Source organism: Mustela lutreola, chromosome 4 (genome assembly GCF_030435805.1).
Source record: "Mustela lutreola isolate mMusLut2 chromosome 4, mMusLut2.pri, whole genome shotgun sequence".
Lineage (NCBI taxonomy): Eukaryota > Metazoa > Chordata > Mammalia > Carnivora > Mustelidae > Mustela > Mustela lutreola.
In genome coordinates, this window is record NC_081293.1 from 153223038 (window position 1) to 153239165 (window position 16128).

The 16128-nt window shown below is 40.7% G+C and overlaps 1 protein-coding gene across 4 annotated transcripts in view; it reads right to left on the bottom strand.

Annotated features, from left to right (window-relative positions):
* SKAP2 (src kinase associated phosphoprotein 2) overlaps positions 1–16128 on the bottom strand; it is a 190708-nt gene that overhangs the window by 9654 nt on the left and 164926 nt on the right. For all 4 annotated transcript variants that reach the window (XM_059171411.1, XM_059171410.1, XM_059171408.1 and 1 more), the window contains exons 10-11: positions 12607–12684; positions 6871–6983 (exon numbers count right to left, since the gene is read on the bottom strand). In XM_059171411.1, the coding sequence (XP_059027394.1) occupies positions 6871–6983; positions 12607–12684 (191 nt within the window). The remainder of the gene's footprint in view (positions 1–6870; positions 6984–12606; positions 12685–16128) is intronic.

The window sequence follows — 16128 nt, forward strand, 5'->3', positions numbered from 1 at the left end:
TCATACTAAACATGATATTAGGTATTCAGGATGCAATACTTAAGACACAATGCCTACCTCAAAGAGTTCAGGATCAAGAGAGAGAAATTAATACTGCTAGTCCCCCATGTAGGTAGGTGTAGCCAAATAGAAAGAGAGAAAGCTCTAGGGTCAGATCTGCTTTGATTCCAGAAGAAAGTATTTTTTCACCCGTATCCTCAGGTGATTGACATAATAACCTTCCTGAGCATCAGTTTCCTCATCTGGAAAATAATCACACCAGAGACTTCATAGGGTTGTCTTACGATCAGATGAGTGAAAGCATATCGAGTGCCTAGAAAGGGACATTGCAGGTATGCAACAAACTTTTCTCGTTCCCTCCCGCTCTCTTCCCACTAATCGTATAGCAAAATACCAGGACAACGAACAGAGAATGTTCTGCACTATTAGGCAATCTGATTATTATGAGCAGTTCTCTACCCTGCTCTTCCAAAGGGAATCTGGCCTTTAAAGGGCTGAGGAAGGAGACATCTCAAAGGAGTAAACATTGCTATACATACATTAAGGAGGTCCCTGAGTTTTGGGGGCAGGAGGGACAAAAGGCCATAAGAGGCCATGGATTTTTCAATATCAGATTTTTAAAAAAATTATCAACATTGTGCTGTCTTTAGAGTTGTTTTGTTCTGCTTCTAGTTTATTCCATGCAGAATTAAACCACCCGGCCTTGCCCTGGAACCGCCCCTCACTGCCACTTCCGCTCCGCCTGCATCTCTGACATGGCCTTCTGGCTTATCCTTGACCTCTCAAGCCACTGCCGGGGCTGAGCCTTCCAGCCTGCCTCCCAGAATCACCTTCCCCTTTCAGCTGTCAACATTTTCCTGTAATGCTCCTTCCATTTTACGTAAGAGGAAAGAGGGAAGTACTGGAACACGTTAGTGCACAGATAACAAGAGGAGCCCCGTGGCTGGAACCAAAACATCTTCTCCGGGAGAGCCAGGGGCTGGGGGTTGTCGAGCAGAAGGTCTGCCTGGTTCATGCCTCACTGTACCCAAGCCGTTCCCATACTGACAGCGTGGAAACGACATGCTATCAGACCCACAGAAATGCAGTCACAAGCACAGAAAACTCCTTCCTCCTCCCCAGAGGCTGTAAGACAGAATAACGGTTCGGGAACCAGCTTAGCACCCGTGTTATGTCCTGTACTGAGATGTCCTAGTTACTCCTCAGCGGTTGGCTCTGCTATTTGGGGCACCCAGGGTCAGATGGTCACAGAGGAAAAATGAAGAGACCTGGAAAGTAACTCTGCCAGCAGAGCTCAGCAGGACTTTCATTTTACTTTCTTTTTCTGGTACGTTTGAAGCCAGAAAAGCCCTGGGAACGGGATCTGTCCATTTTCACCACGAGAAGCAAACAGTAAGTGACAGTCACAATTCACCGATCACTGAGAAAGTCACAAACATATATAACGAGAGGCAATGCTTGACCCTCAAGCTAATACACACTGAAAAACAAACAAGCAAAAAATATCCCTTTACTACATATTAGTGAACACCATCAACCTACATTTCCTGATTTTGACTTAATAAGAAATTTCTCAAAAAGCTGCAGTGCTCGATTCACACGTGTCGGAGACTAGAGCAACTATCCCAGGACTCTTACCTCTCTTGTTTTCCTGTTACCACCAGACAAAGCACTGGGCTTCTTTCCTGCTGAAGCATAGCTCCCCTGTCATTAAGTCTCTAAAAATAATTTATTGCTTTAAAAGTAAGAATAGGAATGTGGTTAGCAATTTACTGATGAGGACAGATTGAAAGATAAACTAATAGGGAATGTAAATCCAGAACAACCAGTAGAATCACATAACCAAAGAGGTATGCAGGACAGCACAATACGCCTAAAGCTATATAACCTGGGTCCTGCTATTAAAATTCTAAAATTTCATGAACATACTTCTATGAAAATACTATTAACTAGGATATTATGTCCATGTTTAAGGTGGTAATAGACATGAAATGTAACCTAGTAATGGAATCTGACACCATTTTAAACAACCCAATTCCTTTCAAAAAAAAAAAAAAGAGAAGATATTTTTACTTCAAATATGATTTTCCCCTATCCAACAAATCAGAAATCTGGCCATGTGTTTCAGAATCAATTCACTAACAATACAGCTCTCATTAAAATTACAAATTCCACTTTTATGCATTCCTGTAAATGTGCCTCATTGTCTTTTGGCGAGAAAGAAAAAATTTCCTAATCTCCACCGAACTACCCAAGTACATGTTGCGTTTTCATACATTAAAAACAGCAGTGATCCTAGGTGAAAAGGAACTATAAGCAAAAAGTTACTGGCTTTCCTTTTTAGGTGAGCAGTACTTACATTCATTATTAGTGAGCTTCGAAGGTTAAAACTTAGAAAATGACAGACACTTTTTGAAAGAGAGGCTAGCTCAGCCAGGGGTCATGTGACAGCTGCTAATTGCAAAATGTCACAAAGGGAAGGGGGCAGGGTAGGTTATCTGCTTACTCTTCTTTATTGCAATATTGGATTTTCACTTAAAAAAATTTTTTTTTTTAAGGCTAAGATTTGTATAATTCTCAAAAGAGGCCTGAAATAAATAAATCACCCCCAGGCTGACTGAGCACAGCTGACACCCCATCAAGGCTTCCTTGAAAAAACAGAGTAAGAGGACTGAATTTTAAAACCAAACTATATTTCTATAGGGAATTCTAATGAAGACAGCCCTATCGTCAAACTCATTCAATCTTTTTCTGTCATTTCACTTACAAAATTAAAACCCTCTTTATCATTGCATACCATTTCTAGCCCCTGATTTATCTAAATTTTGTTTGTATTTAAATGCGTCTTTTCTTAAACTATCTTGTGTTGCCTTTTTTAAGGGTATTTTCAGTACTGACAACCTTCCAGAAGGTAAGTTAGACCAGTGATAATTAAATATTGCAAAATATAGGTCAGTTAATTTTGAAAAGCAAGCTGTATTTCCTTTTTTTTTTTTTTTTTAAGATTTATTTATTTGAGAGAAAGAGAGAGTGAGAGAGTGCGCACGGGGAGGGGTCGGGGGAGAGGTAGAGAGAAACTTCAGCAGACTCCAAGCTGAGTGGGGAGCCAGACTTGGGCCTGATCCTGTGACCCCAAGATCATCCCCTGAGCCAAAAACAAGAGTCAGATGATCAGCCAACTGCAGCACCCAGGCGCCCCAGTCATATTTCTTTAAAATCTTTTAAATGGCATTCTTTATTTGAAAAATGTGGCATTAATTTCTTTACAAAGTATACATTGTAATGCCTCTACAGATATTAAGACTCCTTTAAAATGTATTCTTCCTTATGTAGACAATGTTTACACTTAATTCAGAAGAATTAATTTATGAATGAAAAAATTTATGATTAATGCTAACATTTTATTGACACGAGATAGGAAAGTAATAATCCACCGCTAGATTTAAAGTTGAATTTATGACATCATTTTCATTGTGCACATTAGCTGTAATTACCTGCACCACTCATTCTGAGCCACTAGATGGTGTAAAAAATAAATTGAAATGGTAAAATTTCATTCTATCAACACGAAACCTAATATAACTCAGAGAAAGATGAAACAGATTTCTAGACATATAACAATGCTAGTGGTTTCTATACTAATTGTACTTTTAAAAAAATCTAGCTCTCTACCTTGATCCAGAAACAAGTCCTTCTGAGCAATTTTTCACTCTAAGGACCTTGAGTTCTGAATTGACAGTAGCATTAAACATCCAGATTGCTGTCACTTACATATTAAATGAATTTATAACATTAATTTATGGTCTATTTTGGCCAAAGTTTTGATAAGAACTGGACGATCAAACCAGTAAAGAATTATTAGAGTCTCCAGAGGTTCCTCTCCGAAACTGTAGCCCCAAAGTTGGGGAAGCAAGAGTCTTCAGAAACAGATATTGACTCCCCAAATGACCTGGAAACCAGTAGCCAAGATGTCCACTAATGGCCCAGAATTTGTCCACATCCCATCAAGGGGGAGCTAAGTATCCTTTCTCTTCACCCTCACCAAGATTTACCTGGTGGCTCCTACCAGGTCCACAGCTGGGTAAATATTGGTAATAAATCATTCAGCCAACAGTGATAACATGCTGCCCTAACAATGTCTTGTCTCTTCTTTAAAAATCCAAAATGAGCTCCAGATACAAGAATCATATCTAGAAGGCCCCTCATGAAATGATGCTGACTGTGGAACCTTGAGCCTTGTGAAGGGCTGGTTGAAGATATTCTTTTTGGTAAACGATACCCAAACAATAGCATTTAGACCTTTTAGATGGCAGGATGCTCTTCCTTTGAGCTGGACCACCACTACCCTTAGCTCTATGATAAAGATTCACAGATGAAATGACAGTCTCCACAGAACAGGTCTGGGAGAACAGAAATTACCTACCCCAGGATCCTAGAGGTGTGATATATACCTAGGATTTTACTTTTAACTTCACAGCAACAGAAAACAATTTTCTGAGACAATGGGACCTCTACTTGTCCGACAGTGTGTCCCAGAGGTTGGTACTCTGAGCTTTTCAGCAACGCAGACCGCCTGACTCATAAAGAAGGCTTTAGGACAGATCCACAGTTTACCATACAGTCTCACATTTTACCATAATAATATAAAGACTATAAGCCATTTATCTTACAGTTTGGAATTCTAAGTAGAAGCTAATCAACCTTTTAATTTTAAACACAATGGCCCCTAAGTTGGTGAAAATAACTGTGAGCTGAGTAGATTTGAGGAATAATTTCAAGAAACTCTCTTGAACTGAAATGAGTAAGTTTGGTTTCTATTTTAAGTAATTCACTCAAAAAAAATGTTATCTTGGGGCACCTGGATGGCTCAGTCAGTTAAGAGCCTGTCTTTGGCTCAGGTTATGATCCTGGGGTCCTGGAATTGAGCCCTGCATGAGGCTCCCTGCTCAGTGAGGAGTCTGTTTCTGCCTCTCTCCACTGCTTGTGCTCACTCCTATGTGCTCTCTTTCTCAAACATAAATAAATAAAATATATATTTTTTAAAGTGTTGCCTTGGGGGGCCTGGGTGGCTCAGTGGGTTAAAGCCTCTGCCTTTGGCTCAGGTCATGATCCCAGGGCCCTGGGATCAGGCCCTGTGTCAGCCTCTCTGCTCAGCAGGGAGCCTGCTTCCCCCCCAACCCCGTCCCCAGGCCCTGCCTCTCTGCCTACTTGTGATCTCTGTCTGTCAAATAAATAAAATCTTTTTTTTAAAAAAAGTGTTGCCTTAACTCAGGACAATAAAATGCTCAATAATAGGCTTAATCTAAGAGCCAACTCTTAGATTAGAGAGTCAACTCATCTCTCCCTAAAAAACCAATATACAGACTAAGGAGTAGAGGGCAGAGAAAAGTAAGTGAGGAGTCTTAGCTCTGGGCATCTCAACTAGCAATGATCACAGCTGGCAATATTTGCTTACTAAATATTTTCCCCAATAATCTACAAGTGCTTCTATAGTATTCCTCTTGGATTCTTGGTGTTAACATGGGCCTTGTAGGTACTTTATAACAGTTTCAAATGAGAAGCAAAAGAGAAAAGGAGAAAGTATTGGTCTGGGCATCCAGATGCCTAGTTAAGCACTGGCTCTGGCACTTTCTTGACCCAAGTTTCCTTGGCTGTAAAACCAAGAACAGGTAGATGATCATCACTCAGATTCCTCATTCAAATGTTCTGTGATTTTCTATGTTATGATTTTATACACCAACCATATTGTGCTAAGAGGCAGTCAGTGAGGGGCACCTGAGTGGCTCAGTCTGTTAAGCGTCTGCCTTCGGCTCAGGTCATGGTCCCAGGGTCCTGGGATCGAGCCCCACACTGCGCTCGCTGCTCAGCAGGGAGCCTGCTTCTCCCTCTACCTCTGCCTGCTGCTCCCCCTGCTTGTGTCCATCAAGTAAAGAAAAAAAAATCTTTAAAAAAAGAAAAAAAGAGTCAGTAAGTGACCTTATTTCCAAATTCTCTTCTGCATCTAGCAAGTCATACAATCGTTCTGAAAAGTACAAATTTTTCTCAAATCAAGAAACCACATTAAACTCCTAGACTTATAGAATATCTCCCTACTTATATTTAAATAGTTTTCATACATCATTTGTTTCTAAAATAGTTTCATAAAGTAGACTGAAATCCCCATATCACAGTAGGGAAAGTTAAATATGAAAATTAAGGGAGCTCACATATGTCATCACAATAAGGAACATGACTTTTAGATCTAAAGACAAAATGATTTTCAATTATCCAGTATGTTAAGAGGCAGAGACACTGACACACATACATATATATATATATATATATATATATGTTCGTAGCAACAGACTCCGCCATTATGTTTACAAATACAACTATGTTAAACTTAAAAAAAATCACCTAGACCTGTCTGAATAGAAAAAGCATTGCTTTTAAATTGTCGGAACACCAATGTATTTACATAAAGATGAAAAACTTCTACTATAAACAGTGTTTCCAGTAGTGAATGGCAGACAAAACCAGAATAAGCACACAGAAGAATAAAAAGGAAGAGGAAAGAAAAACATAATAAATAACCCAATACCTTACAATGTTAGCTTTCACATAAGTATATTGTTTCTGGAGAAGGCAGTGTGTGGATGTGAGCCAAAGACTGAAGTGATAGGTAAACACACTGTTAAGTTGAATCCTGTTATCTGATTGTGTTTAAAATTTGATTATATTTCACTTGACAAAATAATTAATTATTGTGAACTCCCAATTGTTAACAAGGACCTAGAGGAATTCCAATTGGCATTTTTCCCCAGTGTCGTAAACCCAGATGCATAAAATCTAGCTTTGGGTTCACCCTTTAACTCTGGGGTGCCTTCTTACCTTGCTAAGAATGTAAATCACATCACCACGTTTAAATGACAGCTCATCAGAAAGAGCTCCTGTGCAGTCCCACAAACCCTGGTAAAAATTCGCATAATCGGTGCTTTTATCTCCTAGGAAGAAGAGAGAGAAAACACGACGAGTTAAAGCTTTCATATAATGGGTCCTTATTTAAAACGAACCAACAGAAATTAAAGGGCTGCCTCACACCACCAAAACAGGTGAAGAAAAATTCTGTCCGGATTCAAAAAACCCTTGATTACATGGATAGACAAATCCTACCTCTTACAGTGATCTAATTAAGGACAGATTTCAAAAACACCTCTTTTGGAACATCTCTTCTTTTCTTTCTCTCCCTCTTTTGTTTTACCTAAAACCTGGACTTGCAATGTGTTCTCCTCAATCCAGCACCTAGAAGTTCCTTCTCACTTATTTTGTAGAGTGGACTTAACCCCATTCACAACATGTTTTGAAGTCAGTCACCCATGCTGCATGCTGAGCGATATCCACGACATGGGACACACACATCATGAAACAACCACCTTACCAAATTTCTAAAACTTACCCAAAAAAACAGAGACAAAGGGAGGGAGAGAACATGTGAGCATCTGGGCCACCTCATAAACAATCTGTATTTAAATGATCATCAAGGAGCCAATAGGGCACAGACATAACCCAAACTTGGCGACAGTTTTTGTTCGTTCATTTTCATTCTAAAACAAGCTGGTTAGAGAAGAAGATACAGTGGGAATAACATAAAGGGTAATTCCAGCTCTTCTCTTTGGGGACTTTTGCACCGAGAGCCTCTCTAACTTATTTCTTAAATATTTGAGCAACTTTGAAAGTGCCGCTGCTGAAGCAGCATTTTTCAAGATTTCCGTCAGCCCCAGTTTAGGACATCACGCTCTGAATAAACATGCAACATACACTGGAGTTATCAGCTCATCCTTCTAACAGCATAAGCACAATGGATGCGATGTGCTCAAACTGCCATACAGACCATTAACTGATTGATTATTTAGCGCTCTCCGCTCTGTAATACCACAATAAACCGGGGTAATAAATGCTTTGTCACTTATACAATGGGGCTCTCTTGAAACGTGGCTCAGAGTTAAATACACTGGATGCTTTTGTTACACTGAGAACTGTTTCCTGTTTTTAATTTCATGATAATTGAGTTTTGATGAGTTCACGCAAAAAGAATGCAAGTGATATCAATAAGATGTCCGTGTGTTCACTAACCAGGCAGAACATATACGTGCTGACAACTTCCATCATTGGAATGTCATCTCTGGATTCTGAGGGGATAACTGTGGAGACGCGGGCTGGATCAGGGCTGTCATCTTAGTTTTGTTATATGGCTTTCAAACAGCAGGCTCCTTGGCAAGCCCAGTGCAAGCAGGCACTTTAGCAGGGCACCTGCGGATACGTCCAACACTGGGCGGTTTGTGATGTACACCAAGTGGTAACAGTGTATCAGACGTTCCGAAAATTCTAATATCCGACACGTGCTTTTAAAAGCCAAAAAGGAAATCTGAGTCCTGTGGCGCATGAAAACGTATAAAGACGATACTTTTCGATTGTACATTAAGAAAATAAACAAGGACTAGAATGCGCATCCTATTAAATGTTCTCTCCTGGTTTCTAGAAATTCAGAGGAGGAGAGAGATGGGGGGAGGGAGGGAGAGAAAAATGGAGAAATGAGAGGAAGGAGGGAGGGAGGAAGGGAGGGGAAGGGAGAGAGACCGACACCTTTCTGACCTCTCCACTCCCGCATCTGAGCACTCATCACTGATACCAGCGGGGAGGTCTCTGAGCCTGGGAATCCAACCAAGACCTAACAATGCTTGCCGCCACCCTTCATTACATTTTCCCCCCAAAGCACATATTAGGTAAATTCTACGAATGGACACTAGAGGGCACTCCCGCTGGACAGATCGCTCCAAACATTGTCAATTTTTTCTTTGAGAAAGAATTACTTAATAATAAAGTGACTGATTTCCTTTAAAAACCACTTATTTAGACAAATAGAGATTTAGAAGTTGAGACATTCTAGTCAGATTAAATCAACTGCTAAATGGGTCAAATGTTGCGCCCCGTGCAGTCCGTCAGTGTCAGTTTAAAAGTCAAGGAATTAGAGCACAGAGAGGATGACATCATTTCACATGCAAGGCCCTCCCCCACAGTCACTGGCCAGGAGGTAAAAGGATCTAAATAGCTAGTTTCTCCAGTCGAGGCTCCTGTGTGGTCCCCATGCTGCTTAGCCTGAGGCTTGATCCAAAAAGGTTAGAGAAACAACACTTGGGCTAAAACTGGAGAAGTTTTGGCTGAGTGAGAGAGCATCCTGGTGCGTCCCCAGCTGTCCAGCCGGCCGCCTGCTCCTTCTTTTTCAGATTCTCTCCCGACAGCTTTTCATTCAATAGATTTTCAAGAGGTGGGGTCAAGAAGGAAGGAAAGAAAAAGCGTATGGTGATTTCTACCACATAATCCTTATCACTTTGGGGTCTCTCTTCCCCTCGATGCGCTTGGTGAAGCTCCCATTAACACTAATGGGAGTCACAGGAGCACATGAGGGGAAGGGAGACCCCCACCGCACGCAAGATGCATCTCTCCCCAGATGTGCATCAGGAGCATTTCATTAAATCTCACTGCTGTAAAGAGGCAACAGCGCTAACGATTTGGCAATACTGGGAAAAAGATGCATTTTTGACTGCGTTTTCTGTAATCCCGATGATGATGTTACCCAAAGACCCACCTCATTTCTGGGTTCCCTATGTGAGCTCTGTTAAAGCATAAGTGGTTTATGTCACATGACTACATGTACACACAATTTACTATTCTGTCCGTTTCAGAATGTGATACTAGTTATATAAAGCAGAAGAACCAGGACTAGAGAGAAAAGCTGGCAGTATGGATTTATTAGCCTTCATTTCCTCGGGAAAATGATGTTAACATTCTGGGTATGAATTCTAGATACAAAAATTAGGACTTATCTTATTCCTTCAAGAGCAAGCGCCTCTGGTTCACTTTTTACAATTTTCAATTTTAAAATTTTAAGTGTGGCTAACTGTCCTGAAAAAATTACCCATGGATACAGCCTCCGAAGCACAGTGGGCTCACGAAAGTTAGCATCATTCACCTCATACGCTGAAAAATAATCCGTGTGAAATATGTTTTTTAAAAAACCGTACAAAAATGGTATGGAGCATAACACATAAAGCACAGAGAAGCATACATTCTGAATACAAATAAGTCTGTTGAGTTGTCATTGCTGCATGGATTAATCTTCCCACATCATGATCTATGGTTTCAAAATTACAAAATACACACACACACACACACACACAAACCCAAAAACCCACCTCATTACATTTGTTGTCCTGGGAGGCATGAATGGTTAAAAAAGACAGGAAAGAAAGAAGAAACAGCCATTCTAAATTAGCCAGCCTGTGAAGGATTTAAACGATGTATTTGCTCCTGCTTTTGAAAACATACCAAAACAGATTATTGGGCAGTATCAGAAATGTTAGGAAAATACAAGCTAAAGGCTGGAGATGCTTTTGCAAAAACAAAAAGATTTTAAAAATATGATGACAAGGACTGAAACGTTCAACAATAAAATAACGGAGAATCTCTTCCTGAGCAGTCTTAGAGGTTTAAAAAGTATTTCAAAAAGATAAGCATATTCTACAAATAAATCAAATGGAATCTTTATTTTGTTTATAATTAATAAACATATGTAAGGCACGTAAGCTTGAACATGAAAGAACTTCTAAGAAACACAAGATTATGTTTTGGTTTACCTATTTTACATTCATCTGAATTTTCTTTTCTCTTTTTAGGTAAAATCAGTCCATGTGAAAAATATATAACATTCTTGTGTAAGGTTAGAAGTTCAAGTCATGTGATGCCCAGCAAGATAGTAATACCCTTGTCAACTCACTGCCCTGCACAGCAAACAAACTTCTAGGGTTACATCTTTGACAGCCCAGAGAGAGCAAAGGTCACTGAGATGCAAAAGCATTAAAACTGTTGCTTGAAAAGAATTTCATGTCACTAAAGATAAGAATTATTACAGTGCTTTACTGCTATTGCATGGAAAGCTAGATCTACTTACTGCATTCCTTTGAAGAAAAACGGACTTTTTTCTCCCTTCCCTCAAAGGCAAAAATTTGGGAGAGAGTTACTTTAAAAGGGCTTTTGAAAAATACAATTGCTTTAAGCCAAAATACTTCTGTTTGTGGAAGGAGTATCTATAGGTATCTACCTTCTACATCTGCACTGAAATTTAAAAACAAACAAACAAACAAACAAAAACCTCCACGCTTTCGGCAGAAGCTTTATGACACACAATAAAACACACCGACTTAAATTACTATTCGGCAGTGTCCTCAAGGTTGCGTTCAGCCTTGGCATTTTACGGCTGCATTTTACAGGACCACGGTGCTCACTTCGAAAGCCTTCATCCTCACTTCCTTTCTGAAACAAGCAAACCAAAGCCTCCTGTGGCAACCTGCTCCTGCTTTCCTGTCCAGGTCCGGAAATCAGGCCCCTGTTTCCTTTCCACGTGTCACGGTAGGAAGGACTCGGGAAAGCTACTTCCTGAACACACACTTCCTGTCCAGTGAGCCTCTGACAGCTGGAGAGAGTGATGAATGAACGTATCAGAGAAGGGAAGGTGACCCTCAACTCCAGCTCACTGCAGGACATGGGATGATAGGGCAGACCTTGCCCCAGCAGACACGTGGCTATGAAGAGGTGTAAAGGGTCTGATAAGAAAGTACTCCCCCTCTCTTCTTTCCGTGTGAAATAATTGCTGGTTTATCAAAGCTAACCTCATGCTTGCACTACAGATATGGTTTATCTCCTGCTATTTGGAAATAACAAGGCACAAAAAAGAAAAAAAATTGCCCATATCATGTGATTTTTGTACATAGCATGTAGAGTTATTTTTCCAGTCTCAGTCATAATTAGTACTTGGGGCCATGTGCCAAGTGGAAATGGATAAGGGGAATATCCTTCCTCGCCTTCTAGGCCATCAGTGTCCTTTTCCAATTTCTAAACTGCTGTCACTGGACTCTGGCATTTCTTACCCAATTCATTTGCTTTCTGTGTTAATCATATGCAATGAAGATATGCATGGCCAACATTTAAACAGGCTGCAGATCAATTAGCGGTCTTAAGTTTATCTGATTTTTATCAAAGAAGACAGAGCTGTGGGTCGATTGTCAGAGCCTGTGTCAAGTTGACCTTTTCAGAGATGTCTACATTGCCAGTCCCCTGGGCAACTTGTTGTCCCCTGTTAGTCTCTGAATGGCAGAAGTCTGTTCTGCTCAAGCACAAAGTATACACAGATGTCTATATTACATTCTTATAGGTTTGACAGCAACTGCATGTTGTATCTATAAACTGTCCTTCAGCAGTGACACTTCCTCAATGATGATAAGCTAATTTATGCAACCAAATCTCCTTTGTGCAGAAATGAAAGCTAATTGAGTCATTACAAAGTAATTCAGGAAGGAATACCTTGTATAAATTGGCTTACTTTATAAATCCTTCTCAAGGGTTTCCATGCATCCTAAATGGGACTAAGCAGCTTATCAGCCGTAAGATACCCAGATCAAACCAGCCAACTTTGGGGAGCTGTGTACATGTCTTTGGAGCCGTAGGAAAGTGACCGAGGGAAAGGGAACAAAACCAAAGGAAGCTTCCCCAGGAAGCCACGCCAGGCGTTACCTGTGTTGGGAAGAGCACTGTCCTGGTTCATCTTCCTTTGTTCCTCCACTTGTGCAGGAACATTGTCCTCCTCCTCTTCTGTAAACAAGCAGAGAGGCACAGTGAAAGACCGCCTCAGAAATAGCAGTACTCACCCCGACTGACGAGCAAAACAGAAAGTTTAGAACATATAAATATTCCTTCTCAAAGGATGAAACCACTCAACATTCACATTCCTTTTCCAATAATCTAAAGCTGAACAAACAGACCTCTAGCTGTTTCCAGAGAGCAACCTCACCAGTTGGCTTGATAAAACTCAAGACACGTCCTAAAGCCACACATACTTGGTTTTAAGTACTTACAGAAACTCATCTGGAAGGCTCCCCAGTGCAGACTGGCCCGGAAATCCGGGAAAGGAACACCCAGCACTACATGGACAGACCCACCACGGATAAAACCGTAGTCCCTAAAACATCGTTGTGGGTGAGGGGAAATGTGTGATACAAAATATAGTTAACCTATAAATCATTTCTTGAGTATCAAATGCTTCATGCGTTCCCACTTGATCTTCACAGGAGAATACTAGAAGGATCCTCACCCTTCAAGGCAATCCCCACTAAATGCTACTCAGGATCTACTCTATGCCATAAGCTATAGCAGATGTTAAGATTTCACAGATCCTCCTAAATCCCCCTCTCACAGATGACTTAACTGAGGCTCAAAAAGGTACAGAAACATCCACTGTTTGTGATTCTAACTCGGGCTTGTGATCATAACATCCGTGTTCTTTATCCAGCGATGTATTCAGGCCCCCTGTTTGTCATTTCCATACTCTCCTTTCACAGGCATTTCCCCCAAGTTATAGGAAGAAACAGGAGAAGATCAAATAAGAAGAGTTTTATGCAAGGTCAATAGACTGTATTTAATTATTTTACGTTAAAGAGTCATTTGTTACATGTCCATTTTCCTCACCTAAGGATTTATACACACTTTAGAAATATTTACGGCAGGACATATGAACTAAATGGCATGCCCAAGAAAAACAGAGTTCAAAAAGAATACTTTCAAGAAAAAGCAAGAACGTTATCGTAAAATGTGCAAAGTATAGAAATAAAGTAATTATGACTATTAAATAATTCAACCAACAAATCTTCATTGGGCATTAGCTACCTGGAAGAGGGAGGGTCTACCAGGGAGGCAAAGACAGTAGAGAGCTTCTACTCTTGGGAAGCTGACAGCCTACAAGGGACAGAAGAGAGTATCTAAAGGAAGATTGGATGGGGGGGTGGGTGGCATAGAACCTCACATGGGAGGCACAAGGTTCAGAAGGAATGCAGAGCGGAAACCACCCGGGGTGGGTGGGGGGGGACACCATGAAGGCTCTGAGGGATGGAGAAAATCTGAATAGACAGAGATGGGGAGGAGGAACTGTCTAGACAGAGGGAGAGTCATAAGCAAAAGAAAAAGCACAATAATATCCCTTTGGCTAAAGAATGCAGTACTCAAAAGGGGAGAACAGGAGGGAGATCATGCTAGTGCTCTGGGCCAGCTGTCGAAGGGCCATCAACATCCAGCTATGGACTTTAGCCCTTTTTTGGTGGCAATAAGTGCCCCAGAAGATGTCTGGGCAGAGAAAGGGCAGGACCAAAACTATGCTTGAGGAATGGTCATCAGATCCCGTTGTCCCAGACAGCCTTAAGGAGGGCGTGGGGAGAGAGGCCACTCAGAGTCTGGCTAAAGGGGAAGGAAGTCCTGAACTGCAGGGGCAGAGGAAATGGAAAGGAGCCAGCTATGAGAGGGAAAGGAATGACAATGGATAAACTTTGTGCCTGCCTGGATGTGGAGGGCTGCAGGAGGGAGAGAAACTGAGGGTGGCTCAAGTTTTGAGCTTGGTTAACAGAGATATAAGAGTGTCATTCCTGAGAAAAGAATAGCCGAGGTAAGCGACATTGCGGAGGGAGCTGTGTTTCTGACGTGAGAGATTTAAATTTATTTATCTGAGTGAGAGACAGAGAGAGAAAGGGGAAGGGCAAAGGAAGAAGGAGAGACTCTCAAGCAGACTCCCCACTGAGCGTAGAGCCCAATGCAGGACCACATCCCACAACCCTGAGACCATGACCTGAGCCAAAAACAGGAGTCAGAAGCTTAACCGGCTGTGCCACCCAGCGCCCCTCTGATGTGAGGGGTTTACTATACTGGTGGGTCAACCCAGAGGAAATGTCCAGAGGCAACTGGAAAGTTTGGTGGAGAGCTTAGGAGTACAGATACAAAATTAGAAGTCCCATGCAAACTTTGAAGTGGTCATTAATAAAATTCAACATTTAAATCAAGCTTGAGAGTTACTGTACTTATAAAACAAACATAGAACTGTTTTGAATTTCTCTAACTCAATTCAAACAAAATAATGAAAGCTTAAAAAAAAAAACAGCTGGAAATAGTTGGCACTTTACACATTTTAAGTTGACCCTAATGTTGGCAATTTAATATGGTTCAGTCAAACAGTAATTTATACAGGAAGACCTAAGAAAAACCTAATACTAAATCCTGTCTTTTTCCTCTTCAACAAGTTATCTCACTTATGCCAAACCGCAAGGACTAGTTATCATGTATGAGTTCATAGGACGTTTTCATACAAATTTTAAAGCAATTATGGACATTTGCCGACATTTGGGCCAACCTACTTATTTTACAGATGGCTAATTTTTTTAAAAGGAGAAAACTTTCCTTCATTTTCACACTCTCTCTTTCCCCAGCCCTTCCTCTCCTCCAACTGGGTCACAAATCTGATAGCGAGGAGTAAATTCAAAAATAGTGAAGTGTGCTTGCCCTCAAGTAAAAGCCATGACCACGACATAGGGAGCACTAATTTGGGCTCTTAAGAAGACATGACGGGAAATAGACTCACCACCCAAAATTAATGTCAAGATATCACAAAACACATTACAGTAATTGAATGGAAAACTCCACTCTCGGCAAAGTAAACAATGTACTTAGAAGAATTTATTACTATGATGTTATTCTTATTTTATTAAAATTTAAGTGCCTATAATATACACAGTGTATTCTTAAACTAACAGAATAATGATATTAAAATGTTTACTTAAGTATCAATATTTACTGAGAAGTATCCAAATTGAAACCCATGTGAGATGCTGACCAAGTAGTAATTTAGAGGAGGAAATGCTCATTAAAAAAACTTCCTTTCGGGCGCCTGGGTGGCTCAGTGGGTTAAGCCGCTGCCTTCGGCTCAGGTCATGATCTCAGGGTCCTGGGATCGAGGCCCGCATCGGGCTCTCTGCTCAGCAGGGAGCCTGCTTCCCTCTCTCTCTCTCTGCCTGCCTCTCCATCTACTTGTGATTTCTCTCTGTCAAATAAATAAATAAAAAATCTAAAAAAAAAAAAAAAAAAAAAAAAAAAAAACACTTCCTTTCTCCATTTCAAACCTATTTTTAGGTCAGAGCCTTCATACATCAGTTTTTCTTAATGATATTCGAACAGCTCATTTTATCTTGGGCTAACAATACAAACAGCTTCCATATAAAA